The sequence below is a fragment of the Aythya ferina genome (assembly GCF_964211825.1).
Source record: "Aythya ferina genome assembly, chromosome: 1".
NCBI classification, from domain to species: domain Eukaryota; kingdom Metazoa; phylum Chordata; class Aves; order Anseriformes; family Anatidae; genus Aythya; species Aythya ferina.
Window position 1 is genome coordinate 6,731,389 of NC_140296.1, and position 18,784 is coordinate 6,750,172.

An 18,784-nucleotide genomic window follows, 5' to 3' on the forward strand; every position below is an offset into this window, starting at 1 on the left:
TACACATCACACTTTGATGATACCGCTTAATACTGCAGAGATAATTTCACCCACAAAGTTTTTTGAAAAGGGCTGGGCACCATTTGCCTATCTGTCAGGGATTACGGATGCTGCAGTCATCTGGTGATGTAGCTGAATTGTCTACAGTCCTCCCATATCACGCGAACCAATGACATTTTCAGTGCACATTCTCATGCAATGCTCCCTTAATCTCTTCATCTCCATCTCCCACCTCTCCCATATTCAGTTTTTCCAAAAGGTGCACATCAGCCATGAGAAACTGTCTCTCAGGAATGCAGGTGTTAGCAGAGTGAGAGGACTGATGAGCAGGGTTAGGGAGGTGTTTAGTGCTCGTGTAGGGAGAGACTGGCAGCTGTAAGAAATTTGAGCTACTTTGTGTAGGCAGAATGAATAAGGGGAAGTTATGTGAAAAAAGCACATAGTATACTCTTGTGAAAAGTGATGGTAAAGGTATTAAAGGGCACTGTTCATTTTATTGCTGTCATGAAATTCAGTGAATGGCATGTGCATGGTAGTGAGCTTTACAAGTACGATGTACAACTACTTGTGTGTTTGTGGTTGCCCTGTAATTCTCTGTTTTCAGTGACATCATTCTTCAGGGCAGTAGCTCAGAAAGAGGATTAATATTTTAGAGGACAAACTGTGGATGTATCTTTTTTCTTATACAAATAAATACACATCCCTTCATCTTCTGAAGATAGGCAGATTCTTGCTGAGCTGTTGCATGAAATCAATACAGAAAACATTATATAGAGAGATAAAATAAGCATAATCTATGTATAAATATATTCTCAGTAGACTCACAAAGTAATATGAAGATTTGCAGGCTTTCAAAATCCCAAAGATACCAACCTAAAGACAGAAGAAAGAAGAGTTCATTTTATTTAAGAGCTATGAGTATTTAAAGGAGATACAGATATTAACTCACCAAGAATTCATCTGAAGAGAATTGAGAAATATTCAGAAAGAAACTTCATAAAAATTCTATTCTGTTGTCATTTGGGGGATTAACTGTTATAACAATTAAATTTGGCAAAGTCTTTAAAGAGTGTATCTCCTTTAAATCTAGGAAGGTTGGACCTCCTGATGTAAAACAATTATTTCTATTCTTTAATTTTTTTTTTCCCCTGAGTCATGAGGTCAAATTCTAATGCTTAGCATCCTGCTAAAATTAAACAGCACAAAGATTTCCTGTCAATGTATTTCTGACTTAGTGTATTTTATTTATATAGATATAGCACAAATTCTCAAATGCATATTTATGCCCCTGAAGGCACTAAAAATGGAGCAGTTATATTCCCCAAATGTTTTTCCATTGTAATTATTTTTCTTTTGTCTGTAGTAACATTTGCTTTATTTTCTTATAAAGAAATACTTTAAATTTAATGTTAAAACAGGTAGGATGCGTTTTAAATGAGTCTCATGACAGACCTCTTTTCAATTAGTCCTCTCTGAGGCAGCCAGCGAATGCCTCTGTGTTTACATTAGTAAGACAGTCTCTGGGTCATGGGAGGTGACATCAGATTTCTCTGACTATTTCCAGCTTGCTGAAACCAGACATAGTCTAAAGATGACCTATTGCAAGTGTTGTTGAACCAAGGGATTGCTGAGCACAATTTGTAGAAGGAGTTAAAAGGAACAGAGAAAATACACAGAGGAGGAGAGTGAAACAGTTCAAAGCCAGCCTCACTGGGAATGAAATTCTCCAGGAAGGTGGAGGACAATGAAAACAACACCACTATAGTTGTGCAGGCAGTGAATACCAGCAAAGGGCAGCTTCTTTTCTTATCATACCTGGTTTTGAAATACTTGATATGTTTGATAGGTTTTGTTGCCTCAGGCAAAGAGACCATAAAACTGAAGTAAAGAAGCTCAAGGAATATTTAATACCCTATAAGCATGAAATATCAATAGTAGTTTTAATCAGAGATGCAAAAAGTTGAGGAAACTGAGTGAAGATCTATTTGGCACTGCTGGAGGGTTGAGTCTGTGTTAAGAGATCATGTTGGAACATATGCATTGAGATGTAAGCATAGTCTGCTGTGCTCCCCACACTGATGATCCTTGGTGTGCACCATGGACACACAACAAGTCTATATTCTGTATTACACCCCGTGTTTGTTTTCTCCCAGTCATCTAACTGGAGTTCTTCCAAGAGCACGTCAAAACCCCTTAGCTGTCTTATAGCAGAAAATAGTGGGGAAGGGATTCTTATCCCAACACAGCTCATGCAATTGGGAGTGTAAACAAAGGTAAGGAATCCCAGAAAGAAAGATGTAAGAATTTGACAAATAAAAGAAGACCAGGCTCAGAGTAATAGATGAATATCTATTATCCTAAATGAGAATCCCAGTAGTGTAAGAGAAGAGAACTAAGTGTACGGCATCACAACTCCAACCGTAGCAAAAATGCATGTGGAGTTGCAAAAGCATTAGTTAACAGAAGCCAATGATCCGGGTGCCACAAAAGATAACATGTGGGAAGAAGGATTGATTAAAGCACTTTGCAAAAGCTGGCAAGAGCAAAGAGTGTGTTTTATTCACACAAATCCTCATAGGAACATGAGCAGCAGTTTGTTAGGAGATAAATGCAATGTTGAACTGAAAGTAAATGGGACATTTATGAAGTTGGACACGGTGTACACTTCATTATATTGTAAGAAACAGATGTTTTTATTGTCAGAAAAGCACAGGTTTGGATACTAGATAGTAAATTTACTATTAATAGTAAAAGAGATCAGTGCTGCACATATCCCATTAAAGAAGTGCTTTCCAGATCTTGGGGATCTTGAGGGAGGGAGGGAAAGTATGAGGTGTTGTCTCCACTGAACAGCATGGTCCAAAGTGTGCAAAGGCTGACCAGAGAGGGAGGACTCCAAAGAGCAGAGTTTACTCAGGAAACCTTAACGTTAAAGGAGTATTGAACTAACTGGGTGGATGAACAGCATAGCATGTTTGAGGACACTCCACTGGTAATGGTACCAAGGAAATCATATGTTTTATTAGCTGAAAGAAAAAAAAAAAAAAAAAAGTTTCTTTCCTCATCAAGAAACTGTGTTCCTAGAAATGAAGGATGCAGAGCGGAAGTTGAAAAAATACTCTCCAAGAGTAATAAGACTGCCAAACCACAGACATTTAGCAGTATTTTATGTGTCATAGGGCATTTGAGGCATCTACAAATGTGTCTGTGGTAGATATGACACCACAGCCATAGGAAACCTTTGCCTTTTAGCAGTGACAGATGAAGGCTAGACAGGTCTCTTTGGCACTGAAATTGCAGAAACACACTCATCTCAGTGGCTGAGCATGATTCTAGCCTCCAGAAACTTCAGAGGATGATGGACACCAACTAATCTCCAATTTGTACAGTTAGGTAAATGACCCTTACCTTAAGGATAAGCAGAGCAAGCACACTTATTAGCTTTGCTAAGAAAAAAAGGAATGATGTTTCAGAGAAAATTTATGCCAGGTGTTTTTATGAGCTTGGTGAATCAGCAGATGTCTTAGAGAAACAGTACAAATGAGTCTGCTCATTCAAACCCTGGAAAACACTTCTTTCCTTATATTGTCATTTGAGTTGTGCTGGACAACTAAAATGTTCCAGTGGGAAGCACATTTATGATATCCTCACAAGCAGTAGGACCTAGAAAGGTTAAAAAGTCACGACCAGATTCTCTCTGGAAAAAAATGGGGTGCTCAGTCAAATCTGAATGAACTCCTTTTACGTATTACATTATTTGCTTTTTGGGAGTACTGGTAGGTCATCACACTGATCCAAGTTAACATCTGTAACCTCAACACACATGGCTATCTTTGAAGGGAGAGCAACACAGGGAAATTAATCTTACCAACGAATTTGGGAAGGTGAAAGAATTACAGGATCTTTATGATCTTCATAGATGAAATACTAAATTGCTTTCAATCCTCTTATTCCACTCTGCAAAGCCTGGAAATAGCTTCTGCATTACAGGTAATAAAAACTGAACATAAGTTTCCTATATGTACAGCGACTTCAAATGGTTGGGTGTAAATATCTGATATTACTATTCATGGGAAATGAATAGAAGCTAATACTGACCACAAACCAATTGCCAAAATGGCTTGGTAAATTCCCACTTTTTCTCAGATAAAAAACATTTTTTTTGTTTTTGTTTTGTTTTGCTTTGTTAAACTCTATGATTCACAAACTGCATATAAACCTGTAAAAGAGTCGCTGGTTGTAGAAAAAGTCTCTTATGCATTTGATAAAAAGTTAGGAGAAAAAAAAAAAAAAACAGCCTAAATTTTGTTCCAAATAACCGTATTTTAATAACCAGTGGTCTCAGAGGAGATATGCTGCCAATGCCGATTCAAGGTAAGAAACTGGATAACAACTACAATTGGCTGTGGCATGTATTTAACTCTTATTACTAATTCAGTGAAGAACTCCTGAAGCTGAAACAAGTTGGGCAGATGATCTCCAAAATGTTATAGAAAAAAAAAAAAAATAAAAAATGAAGGTCATTTAGAGTGAACAACCCATGAGAAAATATGTAAAACATTTTGTATTGGCTTCAGCTGGAAAGCAAAATTGCTGATCTGAAGCAGGATATGCCAGAAATACAGCCTATATAATGCAAAAGAGGCTCATGTTGGTTGTTCGGGAAAAAAAAAGTAAATAGTGTTTACACTTTCAGGGGAAAAATCTGACAAACCTATGTATTTGTGCTTGACTATTATCCTTACTTTATTAGGAGGTGAAAGAGGAGCTCATGCATATCAAATCAATTTTTGATGTACCTAGTGCAACTGGCTGAGAAATATCTGAGAAGAGACCACAGTTTACTGAGCATGAGCTTAAGTAGTTTTCACTAAACATTAGGTTTAATCATGTAGTCTCTTATTCTCACAATTCCCTGTCTAAATGGCTGGTGAAAAGGATGTTAAAAACATACAAGCAAAAGAACGAAGAAAAAAACACTGTTGCAGAATCAATCAGACTGTATCATTGCTGATAGCCCTGATTAACAGAAATCTGAAAACAAGCATATTTGCATTTCTAGAAACTACCCTTAAAGTCATTGGTGACTGCTAAATGGAGGAAAAAACAACAACAAAAACACGACATATGACATAGTAAACTCTACAATTAGAAGTGCTGGGTGATTTTACTTCAGGTAGTACATTATGCACCTCTGGTAGTGGAATGTGGCTGGGTCTGCACTGCTGTACAGGAAGTGGGTTTGCATGATCTGGCTCCTGGTCCCTTCTAGAGCAGTTTTGGCCTGGAAGAGACCAGCTGGATTGATCCAAACCAGAGCCAGGGCTTCAGCCAACAACTGAAATTGAGGCTACTGAGGGTCCAGGCTTGAGCCTGCTGCTCAGCTGCCTTTTTTTGGAGGTACAGCCATTTCCAGGAGGAGTTGCAATATTACACAGGTTAAGCTAGCCAGCAGTACCAGCAGCAATATCAACAGGGAACAACAAAAACAAGCAGTTTCACAGCTGTTTGACAGCAGCAGTAAGGCTGTTTCTGGTGAGACCTTCTGGTCTGAAGCAACAGCTCTGGAAATCTCCGAAGTAATTATACTCTGCTAGTAAGCTTATTTATTAGATTGACCAAAAATATATGAGCCTATACGGTGGTTTATTAACCATTAATTTGGGGGCTGGGAATGAAAGGCATGCTGGCTGGGTTTTCCAAGCAGTAGAGTGAGCTCTTGCTATGCCTCACTAAGTGCACACAAGGGATGGAGAAGATCTCTTGAAAGACTCCTGCACACTGACAGATCTCTGAATGCCACACAAGCATCAGTAGCCTGTATTCTTTTTTCCCATTTCATGAACGGTGTCCAAGGATAGGACTGAAGAGCTGTGTTTTTGCAACAGTTATTTCAGTATTTGTTTTACAGAGACAATTAAGTGGGAAAAAAAAAAAAAAAAAAAAAAAGAGGTGTTTATGGAATCCCAGTATAGAAACACGATTTTTCTAGGCTAACAGTGAAAAGTAATAGGCTGGCAACAGAACAAGCATGTACCCTGCATCCCCTGTGAAGCTGTGACATCCCTGCTCTTGTCTGATACAGTTCTTTCACTTGACTCCTCACCTTTCTTTTCTTGCACTTGTTCCCATACTAATCCCATTCCCTCCAGCTCATCCAAGATAGTATTCAGCAGGTACTGATACTATACACTGACTAACCAAGATCCCTGCTGCCTCTCTACAGGCAGATTCATACATTAAAGCACAGGTCTGACTGAATTCCAGAGGCTTCTTTGGACCCAGCACTGTTCTTCTCCACAGTTCCTCCCAAACCTTTTGTTTTTACAGAAGCAATTGGCTTAACTGAAGAGAAAAGGCGTGATTATTTATTTCTTTATTTATTTTTCTGGGCTTTAGTCCCAAAATAGATTTCTGCTCTCTCTCAATTTCTCTCATTCTTTTGAACCCTTCCTAGACTATTTCTTTGTTCAATGCTGGATGGCTTTATAAGTTCCAGTTTTATTCTGTGTCACAAATATTTGTGTCAGTCAAATATAATGATACTGGGTAACAAGTGCAGCTTTGACTTAGTTACAGCTGCCACTTGACAAAACCATTTTTTGGTGGTTTGGGAGATGAAGCCAGAACTGTTTTAAGTGCACATGGAAAAGCTGCTGCCTGCTTTGCTGGGCCTTTGGGACTTCACTTTTGCTTTAAACCAACAGAGCATGAGACATGGAGGCAGTCAGACCCTCGCTGCAGAAATCCTGGATGTAGCATGCCATCCCAATTCCTGCATCCAGATCAAGAATTAGAAGGGAAGGCAATTCATAACATGGTTATTATGTAAAACATATGCACAAATTGAGGCATTGTGTACACTAGCATAATTATCCATTGCTGACAATGAATATGCTGGTGCTGAATGTGATTAACCTGTGAGCGCAGCCAAGAACTATTCTTGTTTCAGAGAGCCCATGTTAAACCTGCCTGCTTGTAAAACTGCTCGGCACAGCTTTAATTGCACCCATTGCTGACACCCGTTGTCAATAACAAGCATTTTTTGCTGCTGTAGACAAGGGTGAAAATGTAAGGATGTTGCAGTGAGCCAAATCTTGAAAGCCCTCACTTATCTCGTATGCTCAGGATTTAAACTACTGGGGAAACTTTATGTCTCCGGCTATTTATTATTACATACACCATGTTCTTGGAAACCACTCCACATTTAACAGCAGTTAAACCCATCTGCTGCTCCTGAATTTTCATTTCATTCACAAGCCTGCCTGTTTTAAAAGTATTTTTGGACTCATCACCAATGTGCTATCAAGCTTTTATTATTCTGCTGTAAGTTGGCAAGAAGAAAGACTCAAATTTTAAAAGGAAATCGTAGCCTCCTATATATTTCTAAGCTTTTACTTGAAACTTCTCTTCCCCTCATTGACATAATTGAAGTTTTTAGCTTAAATGCAGTTATTTGCCACAAAAGTTCAACATCCCATTGCTAAATGCTGATTTTAGTGTTGCTTGTAATTGTGAGTGTGTAAATTCTGCATAAATACATCATTGGTGTAAGGAATGTATTTGAATTTAACAATGTTGTTTGCAGATACCGTTCAGTATACTGAAGTTCCTGTAAGGGCAGATTTTCTTGCCTTATTTACACATAGTATCACAATTTTCCTTACACATCTCTTCTCCCTTTGTCTTTACACATCTCTCCTCCCTTTGTTTTATTACTGTTACTTGGCATAGCAATACTTCAGTGCCCTCCGTGTAAGCTTGTCAGGGATTTTATAGTTCCTTGAGATTTTCACATGATCTTCTTCAATTTCTGAAGTTTTTTTTCAAGCAGAAAACATTATTTTCCTCAGTTTTCTTTGGGTGGCTGACTTGTAGGATACTGTCTGATGTTCTTGTAAATTTTGTTGGACTTCCCAGTATTGAATATGTGCCATTCCTTTTCCATGGCAATAAATACATCCTGCTTTAATCCAAAGATTCACACGGCTTTCCAGACAGTGGTCCAGTTTAGGTGGATACAAACCATTCAGAAGAAGAATACCTGAACACTGAAAACAGTTTGTCTTTAGGTCTTGTGTAAAAGTTTGACTGTTTTTTGTTTTTATTTTAGAGTGATCTGTCCTGAGGGATCATAGGTATCATAGTTGTTCATAACATTTAAGGTAGCTGAAACACTTTTTTTTTGTTTGTTTTTTTAATCAAAGAACAGGAGATTTAAATTTTCTATACAATAAAACTCCAAAACTTTATATTTAAAGTATATATTTATAACATATATCATTAGTATCAATGTCACTGTCTATTATTAAATAAAAGATCTTAAAAATAATAAAATGAAGACTCTTTGGGGTGAGGTTCAGTTGTCTAAGATAGGCATGAGGTGCTATTTTAGATGTCCTGCAAGATCTAAAATGTTCCTGTAGCTGTCAGAAATGGCAGATGGGAACCCACACCCTTCTGAAGCAACAGCTGGAGACAAAGTGATACCTTACTGCATTTAATGACACTAGAAAACTGTTTGGGAAACTCATGCTAGCTCACCTTTAAGGTTGTCATACTTATAACATACTATATCATGCCTAAGACTAATGTTGTTTTATAAGCACTCCCTCACTGCTGTTTGAGTAGAATTTATTCAAGAGCCTATTTTTACAAAGGGGATTGCATTTCTATACCATAGATTCACTCAGTGCAATTTGTACAATCATGATTTGAAAGCAGGTGTATATATATATATACATATATTAAATTAGCACAAAGGAAATATGCCTTTTGCTGTTGGCAGGCAGCAATTCATCTGATTCTGAATTAAAATTGCTGAAATTACTAGGAAATAAATTTCTGATGGAGAAAAGCTATGGAGTCATAGCATGGAGGGCTTGAAAGGGTTTGTTTCAAGGTTTCAGCTTCCTAGCAGTTAGGGACATTTTCCACAGTGTCCTGTTTAGGACGGTATGTTTGGTTTCTGGCCTCAGTGGAGGCAACTGATCACTATCCCCATGTAATATCCTGTCTTTGGTCTTTCCTAGGCTGTGATTTCTAAACACTTCATCACTCTTTTTCCTCTTCTGTATATTTTCTTCATTTTTGTTCAGTATCTACCTTAAAACACAGTGTCCCCAAAATGATACAGTTCTGCTGGTGCCTTATCATCAATGACTACAGCACACTAGTTATAACCTTATACTCAGATATTATTAATATTTTGAAGGAAAGCTGTTTTTCAACAGAACCTCATTCTTGGTTCCTCTTTAATTAATGATCTCCATAAATACATTCCTTACTTGTATTTTTGCACTTAATATTTCTTTCCTCAGAGCAGTTCTTAGTGCTCCATGAGCATTTCTCCTGTGTTTATGAATCTCTACATTTCTTTTTGTCTTCAGAATCCATTCTACAAACTAAACTAAACTAAACTAAACATATGCCATGGTTGAAGTGCACCAGCCCTGGTGGGCTTGTCCATTTAGTGGACAAGCCTACCACTGGTAGGCTTGGTCGTGTGTGGGAATCCATAGCCACTCATTACACTGTATATTCCAGATTTTGTCATGTGAAAAAAATCCTGTCTATATGAGTTTAATTGAATATTCAGGTCTAAATCCATCCTACTTATACAAGGCATGGTAGGAATGCATCCTCCAAAGGGCAATTTCATGCATTTAAGCTTTGAACCATACTCAGGAGTTTCCCATGTCTCAAAGGACTCTGCTCCCAGCTGGTACATCCAAATGCCTGAAGTTTGACAGCATCAGTAAAATGCTCAGTTCTTAATAATACTGTTTTATAACAGCAGTAATCCTTTCAAGCAGAGCTAGAAGTCCCTTTTCTTTAGACTATACTTAACATTTAAAATGTTATACTTTATTTATTTATTTATTTATTTATTTATTTATTTATTTATTACAATTAGTAGCCATTCTTTTTACTGACAGTGTTTCAAGATTTCCCTGAATACCTTGTTAGCCTAGTGGTCTTATGCTTACAGGTAAAAAGACATAATCTTGCAGGTGAGAATGAAAAAATACTAGTGTTTGTCCTTTCGCATTAAAAAAGTAGTATCTTTTAAAAGTACATTATTAAGAGTATCTTATTATCTTTTAAAAGTGTCTTTTAAAAAAAAAGTCTATAAAGTAGTATACTACAAGGTGAGGATAAACATTACATAAACGTCATAAAGAATACAGGCTTTGTAAAAATGCTTTTCAGTACTTCAGGTATTAAACATTATAAACATATATATAAGTAATGATAATAATAAAAAAAAAAAATGGATGCATAGCTACAGACATTATAGCTTTGCTGTTAACAAACTCTGTGATCCTTGTAACATATCTCTCTCTTTTACTTACAGAGCTCTCTTGTATTGTTGTTTGGTAGGAACTCATGTTTTCTGCAATGGCATTGACTCATGCCTAGTGAGGGGCCTGAATTCATTGCAGAACTTCCATTTCATACACACACACACACAAAAAGAAGCCTGATATTCATTAAAAACAAACATATAATTTCCTACTGTTAAAACTTCACAAATTCATAGTGATAATTAGAGTAGGTTTTAAGATATGGAAGCAACAGGGTTATTTCTAATTTTAGCTAGAAAAGGATGGACTTTCAAGAAAATGTTTATTTATTCCTTATAGCATTTTTGCTTGATTTGCTAATAATTACTTGAGATTGGTAGATGTTTCATACTAAAAATATACTGAAGTACAGTAATGCAGCATTAATTCTTGTAAAATATATCTCTCTTGATTTTTCTTCCTTGAAGGAAAAACAGCTATTTAATAGATACCTATAAGCAATAGTATTTACTTGCCTTTTTGAATATTGTATAATATTATTTCATTTATATTAAAAAGCCTCTGGAATCTTCAGCCGGTAATAACACCAATTTACAGCTTGAAGGGAATAAATGGCATGCCAGATATATTCCCAGAGCAATTATAGCAGGAAAGACCCCTAACCCCTGAAAAGCAACCTGGGAAGCAAAACCACACAACTAAGCACCGTATGCAAACACAATGAAAAATCTGAGTTTGGAACATGTCCTGAGTAGATGTCTCTATGTACTTCCAGAAAGGCCAAGAGGAAGAGAATCCCACAGGTAGAGGCCTTCAGCTGGGACCTTTTCCTGAAATGGAATGGACTAATGCACAGGTGAGAGTAGTGCACTGAGCTGTGGGAGAAAAAAAAAAAAAAAAAAAAGTGAGGAAAGGAAATAGTTTCTGGACTGCTACTTCAGAATTTTGACATTTATTTTTATTTATTTATTGAATGCCTCAGTAACTGACAAAATGCTGTACCATATAAGAGGTTCTGCCTCAGTGATCAAACTGCAAAAAATTTGGACTTTTTGGAAAACAACTGGCTTCACCTGGCTTATGACATCTGAACAAGTGATAGCCAATCGAGAGACTCTTCCTGAATGCAGTCCTTCCAACTGGTTTTGGATGTCTCCTATCGATTGAGATGGATCATAACAGAAAAATGTTTGTCTCTCTCCATTGTCTATACTTTCTTTACGGTCAAATAACATGTCAATGCCTAGATTTTAGATATCTCATGTGATCAGGAAAATTTCACCTTTTTCTTAATGTCTTTATTCTCTTTTGGACTTGCAGTGATACAATCAATCTCTTAGTTGTAACAGGCAAGACCAACCTGAGATACAGGAAAGGAAAACTAAGTATATTTGTGCTGAATGGTGCTGCTATCATGGACCTGAGAAGCCTGACAGACAACAGCATTGACGAAGATGTTTTATTTGTTTTATTTACTTATTTTTATTTTTAATATATATATATATATATCAAAGAACTCTTTCAGTAAAGGAGTTGTCACTGAAGCTACTAGTATAAAAAAAAAAAAGTAAAAAAGATCTAATTCAAACAAACAAGCAAACAGAAAAGCCAATGACTTTGTTGCATGATGTTACTAACCTCCATAAATATCTGTTATCAAAATATTCAGTTTATTTTACACTGCATTTGTGTTCTCGGTTTTCAGTGTATGACCTCCTGCCATTATGGTAATAGACAAGAGAGAAACTTGATATTTTGGTTGCTTGCCAGCTAGGTCCTTTGGAATCTCATGAGAAAAAGGAGACAGGTTAAGATTTCAGGATAATGCTCACTAATGGGATATTTCTGGTAAAAGTATTCTAAAGGGATATATTGTTGATTTTCAAAATGCTATCCTTTGATTTCAGAGTTCACAAGACACAGGGATAAATAAGGCAGGTGATAATTCTGAGTGACCCTACATCTGGCAGAGCTCTCTGCCAGATGGACATCAATTTATAACAGCTTATGATGTCTAAGTAATTTTCATAAACGTAAGGGCCAAAACTATGTGGCACTTAAGGTGGCAACCCAGGATGAATTCAATGGTACATATAATGGATAAGAACTCTTGCAGTATGTATCTGAACACTCATTTTCTGCCTCCTAGGATTTTGTAAAAGGTCTAATGAAGCTTATTTTTTGGTTTATTTTGGATGCACATAACTAATTTTACTGTTTGTTTTTTTTTTTTTTTAACACCTTCAAAGAAGAGAAATGAAGCTAGTCAGTCACTGTTTAATTAATTGTGTCATTTATTCATATAGTAATGAACAAAAACTCTAATACCTCTTCAATACTGAGTGGCACACAGTAGGAGGAAAGTGCCATTTGCTCCTTAACAGGCCCATATGGTAGTAGGAGATCCAGTGTCCCTACTATGCAAACGGCACTGAATCTTTAAAAGCATGTTAAACAACATCTGCCAGTGATAAAATAAGTAAATCAGAAGGCTCATTACTTGATAACTTTCACCCAAGAGACATAAAAAAAGAGATTGAAGAGATTTGTTAGAATATTTTTGAAATTCCGGAGTATGAGTATCATACTATTTATTTTTCTTTTTCAAATAATGCTACAGAACAGGTTAGCTAGATGTCATCCCTGGATAAATACAGGAATGATTAATGAGGATTTAGCTAAGAAAGCAAGTGTAAGAATAAATTTATGGTAAGAATAAATTAATGATAGTCAGCATAGTTTTAAAGCAAAGCAATTATGTTAGATAAACTTCATTTTAGAATGTGAATTTGCTTGATGAATGGCCCTGAATGTGGTTTAGGCTTTTGTAAAGCATTTGATTTAATATTACATTGTATCTTGTTTAGATAAATAACAGTATACTTTATCAAAATAATATTCATTAAGGACTGCTTAGCTGATGTCTCAAAGTGCTAGTCAATGAGAAATGACCATTGCGTGGAAATACTGAGAGATAGTCTCCCACGATTTAGAACTGGCTGTGGACAACATATTTCAATATTTTCTCAAATTACTTGGAAAGTGACATTAATTCATGGATGGCAAAATCTGCAGATCTTGCAGAGATTGAAAAAGTAGAAAAAGAGGAGGACTGCACAGCAGTCAAACAGAGCAGTCCAGTTACAGTCTGGCATGGTAAAACAGAATCCACTGAAACCAAATGATTATTACTTGGAACAGAAAGATTACACAGCCAGAGGGAAGCAATGCCACCCACACATACACAGAGGGGACCCCTATGCTGGAAATGAGTGATTCTAAGATGGTTTCAGATGAAAGAAACAGCTCAGCTTATACAATGAACTTTTAATGTAAAAGAAAGGACCAAGAGTTAAGAATAAGGAGGTGGCTTCATTTGTTTATGTAACAACAGTGAGATAATGCAAAATATCATGCCAAGTTTTGGAGTCTATACTTTTAAAATATATTGAATATATATTTATAGAGAGAGAACAGAGAAAAAGTCCTCCAGAGAGAGACATAACTTTATGACAGTGTATTCCTGTGGGGAGACTGGAAATAAGGGGATTCTTCAGTGTAGCAGAGAAAAGCAGAAACAAATGCTGAACAGGCTTTTTCTAGCAGTGAGAACATTGGACAAATTATCGAGGGAAGTGGTAGATCTCCACTGCGTTACGTTTCAGGATTAGATGCTTTTCTGAAATAGATGCACACACTTTAGTTTAAGGTAAGTTACTGTTGTCAGTGTTATGAGATGCTGTACGTTAGGCTAAACTCAGTGATGCCTTGAACTGTAAATATTTCAGGTATGTATTCACTGCTCCAGCACACTCAGCAAATTCTTCTTCAGTGCAGGAATATGGGATTAGATGATAGAGATGAGTGAGATTCCACTTATGTAACTAAGGCAGTTTATCACCTTCTTCCCCAGCTACTAGCTCAAATGAAAATATGTGAAGTTGTATTAATTGGTCTAATGAGAACATTTACTTCCTTTCACCTTTCTTCTCGTGGGTGGATGGAGGCCAGCAATGTTTTTCTCACTCTGTGTTTTGCTTGGCCTGAGATTTTCAACTTGCATTTTATGCAAGCATGAATCAATCACACATTACCTGTGTCTACCCTTTGAAAGTTTAGTAGAAATAATTGCTGTCAATCTCTTAACTAAAGAGGCTTCTCTCATAAAATACACCTGTATTTTATGTCATCCACGCTTCTATTATTAATAACCCAGAGGGGAAAAAAAAAAAAAAAAAAAAAAGTCAGTGTCATCGTCACAGGTTCACTTTTTTGCTCTTTTGTTGATTTTTTTTTTTAACTCCATACACCAGATAGATAAAGAGCTCAGTACAGCCATCTCCTGACCAAAATGTGTGGAGAATGAAGGCTAAATCCTGCCAAAATCACTGATTTTTGAGTTAGTGTTCCTTCATTGATTTGTAATCTGCAGTTGGTAAATTTTGATTAAAGCCAGAAGATCTGTTTGACAGGGTTTGATATCGTATCTGTGTTGTATGACTGTTTGCCATCTACATCTCTGTGATATTTTGTGTGGTCTTTAAAATGGAATTCTAGACTTTCTAGACTTGAGACACATTGGTTCTATTCCTGGCTTTGTAACCAGTCTCTTGGCTCATTTTGTGAGCTTGCTTCATTTTCTTTGCCTTTGTTTTCCATCTATAAATGGGAAATAACATTTTCCTTTCTTTTGAAATGTGCTTTTTGATTATGAAAGCCAAGCATCATACTGACTGAAGAGCCATTAGATTTTTTCTATCTGTTTTACATATAAGTAATTCATTACTATAGACTATTACATATACTCTCAGTGCAGTGAATGATCTGTTCTCATACAATAACATTTTAGCACATTTAGAGGTAAGGGGAAACTGAGACCCCTTGTCTGCAAGTCTATAGGTGTACTGTTCAATCCCTAGAAAAAGTATAATTAAAATGAGCTTTAATTTGCCCTCCCCAGCCCCTTATGTCCTATTTTAGCACTTCTTTTATGGCACCCTGCTTGATTTGGATTGCATATAAACTACCTTCTATAAGTTTGAGGTACCACAAAAGTAGATTCTATTCTACTTGCCCTATATCATTCATTGGGAAAAAGTGACTCTTATCTCCAGTTGGGCAAGAATGGAAAGGTCCATTGCTCAGCTGTGAAATTTTCAAAAACAAACAAACAACCAAATCACGTTTCCATGCTTTTTGTTCCATTCACCAGCAAAATCTGTCTTTGTCTTAATGTCTAAAAACATTCAATGGCTACATAAATAGTTGTCAAGGTCTTTGGTCAAGTGCTAATGAAAAGTGTTGAACAGTTGTGGTTTTGGGGTCCATCTCTTTCTGTTGTTTCTTGTTTTACTCTCAGACTGGAAACTATTTGAAGTTTAGCCACTTCATTTTGACTTCTGAATTTGCTGAAGGCCTCCAACATTGGAGTTCTAGTCCTTAACACTGATAACAAGATGTAGTGATGGATATAGGGCTAATGAAAAGTTAACGTTCTTTGCATTTCTACTGGGAAAAGGGGAACAGGACTCCTATACTCCTTATTGCCATTTGAAAAACCTGCTAGAGAAAATAGGCAGAATCTGAGTCTCAAAAGCTGTCTGTGTTAAATAGAATTTATCAGATGTATAGATTCACTTCCTTTCTATATTTGGGGTCATACTTATTAACTAACATAGCTGTTTAGATTTTTCCCCTGCTAACTTTTTAGAAATGAGTCTTTGGTCTTTTCTATAAACCAATATAGAATTGTCAATGAGTAATCATTTGTTTATGAAGAATTTTTGTGCGGAAAACATCACATGGGTATCACGTCTAATTTTACCTGTGTTACCTTTTTATTATTTATGATTACTCAAGAGTAGTAGAGGAAGTGGAGGTATATTTTATCTTTTTTTTTTTTTTTTTTTTCCCCTTTCTCTTATGGTGTCAGCCAGTGTTCCCTTGTGGTCTCTCTGATGGACTTTGGCAGATCATTTGCCCAGGCCGTCTGGCTTACCCTGCTTATGTCGTTGACCTTTCAACCTCACCAGCTGAGCAGAAAGGTTAAAACTTAAAATGACAAAAATGAATACAAGATATCATCTACTATCTCTAGATGAAAACTAACAAAACAAGTAATGTTTGAGGGGTTTTGTTATTGAATATCTGTCTTCCAGCTTTCCAGCTTGAATACTACTGAAAATTGTTGTTTTTCAGAAACAGGTGGTTAGTGTTATTAAAAAAGGGTATTTGGGGGGGGCAATAGTTTCAAGGTGAAAGTCTTTAAATTGTGGGGTAGCTTCTATTAACAGACATCACTGATATTTCTAGTGCTATTAGAAATATATATCAATAAACTATTAGTAGTGGTCCCTGCAGAAACTCACATTTTCTCTGAAATTATTTGGTTATATTTTCGACTCCTCTGCATAGAATTGTGTTTGTTAGACCTTTCTGTTACTGCAACCAAACCCTAGAGTCTTATACAATTGTATATCTCCTTTGCAATCAACAGCAAAGGTAACTGCTGTTTTTAATCCTCAATTAAGTAATTCTCACACACTTTCCTGGAGAGGTCTAATATGAATATGGTGTTAGTGTCAAAGAAAACTGAATATACAGTTGGTACTTTTGCTCAATAAAACTGAGGAAGATACTGGTGATATCAGTATTTTGTCTTACTTGCCCATGTTATATGGGGTAAAGTGAATGGTGGAGATTGAAATAAGTTTTTGTACTAGTTATTCAGGAAGTTTTTCATTCCTGTGATGTCATGCAGTGTAGGTTGTTTAATTTACAACAACCAAATGATCTGGGGTTAAGTGTTACAGTGGCAATGAAGAGGTTGTTCTGCTTTTAATTGATGCTGTGACCTACATTTTTCCCCAAGGCACCACAGCCCTTTTTCAGAAAAATCCTGTTAATTGTAATTGTGCTGTGCAGTGCTGGGTCAGTTGTAATTTCCATTATATAAACTTTAAAAACTAGGGGGTTTTAGTTCAGGTATTTTAAATCACATTAGGTAGGTATTTGCCAGCTACCAACCTAATCTCATATTAGGTTGAGATTAGGTTGGTAGTTTGGATACAACTGTTTTCTGGGACAACGATGGCTTCAGTCTCACAGTCACTTCTGTACAAAACTCTAAATTTGGACTGGCCCAAGAGTTACCTGCATAGGCTGTGTTGTTGCTGAAGGCACATTCTGCATTTTTGAGAAACAAAGCCAAAAGTGATGAATATTTGTGTCAGCTTGAATTCCCATGGCCTCCTGGAGAACATATATGAGGGCCTGACCATCCGCTAACCCTGGTTTCTGGAGTAAACCCTAACCTCACTGTGCTGTTTAACATACACCATATTTCCTCCCAGAGGAGAGCACGTCCATGCATCTGTCCTATGGTCCCTCTACCACCTGCCTCATGGAAACAGTGATATGTATTTTGTAAGCTTGGATGAAAGATGGTTTACATTAGTGTAAAAAAAATCATCCCTTCTTAAGGAAGAGGAAATTTATTTCTCACCCCTAGCCAGTGAAACTTCAGAGTCACCAGACTGCAATTAAACCCTCTGCATTCCCATTCTTTCGTACAGAAGGTTATAAGTCAACATATATTATCAGACTGTTTACTTCCTTGATTTTTTTCCCTTATAACAGACTTAATATGTTTGATTTTTATTTATTTTTTAATATAAATTTATCAAAATGGGGCTAAAGAACACTTCTATAATTATGTGATTACTTGAAACATCTGGGATTTCTTGATTACTTAGGTATGAAGTTAACTTAGGTTGGCTAAACAGCTCACTATCACGAGAGCTACAAATGTTTCTCAACACTGAAAGATAGACCCAAAGCTTTCCAGGCTAAATAATAATAATAATAATAATAATAATAATAATAATAATAATAATAATAATAATAATAATAATAAAAACACCAACACAATCTTTGGATTATTACATAAAGCTATTATTACAGAGCAGTAAGGAGCTCAGAAATAGCTTTTGCAAACTTCAGCAGCCTGAAGTTAACAGTCTAAATTCACTACTTTTTTTTCAGATCTTTTCCGTATTTTGCAGATAAGGATAATATCCTTAAGAAACATAAGTAAGTACTTTTATAGCTTCTGGAGACAATATCCTGATTAAATATTTTTTAAATGTTACTATTTATTAAAGTTAGAAAGTTGGGGTATCACTGACAATTGAGAATGATTGATGTAATTCCCTTAGCTTTGAGTATAAATTTAAAAATTAGTCATCATTCATTTTGTAGTTTAAGGTAGAGTAGTTATTCCTTTGGAAAATCCTTCTGAAAAAGAAGTGTATTATATCTTAAGGTGAACTCTTAAATGCCTTTACTTTGATTTCTGATGCCTCGGTAAATATCCAACTTTTTTTTTTTTTTTTAATTTATTCAGTCTCCACATATGGGATTGAAATTATTTTTGTATTTTTTTCATACTTGCAAATCTTCACCAATTCATAAAAGCA

General features: G+C 36.1%; 1 protein-coding gene across 25 annotated transcripts in view; it reads left to right on the top strand.

The window, feature by feature from the left end:
- Positions 1 to 18,784, top strand: part of DLG2 (discs large MAGUK scaffold protein 2) — a 1,046,667-nt gene that overhangs the window by 395,356 nt on the left and 632,527 nt on the right. For 15 of the 25 annotated variants that reach the window (XM_084519823.1, XM_084519802.1, XM_084519813.1 and 12 more), the window contains one exon: positions 11,083 to 11,163. The exons of the other annotated variants lie outside the window; for them this stretch is intronic. In XM_084519823.1, the coding sequence (XP_084375949.1) occupies positions 11,083 to 11,163 (81 nt within the window). The remainder of the gene's footprint in view (positions 1 to 11,082; positions 11,164 to 18,784) is intronic. 25 annotated transcript variants of the gene reach the window in all.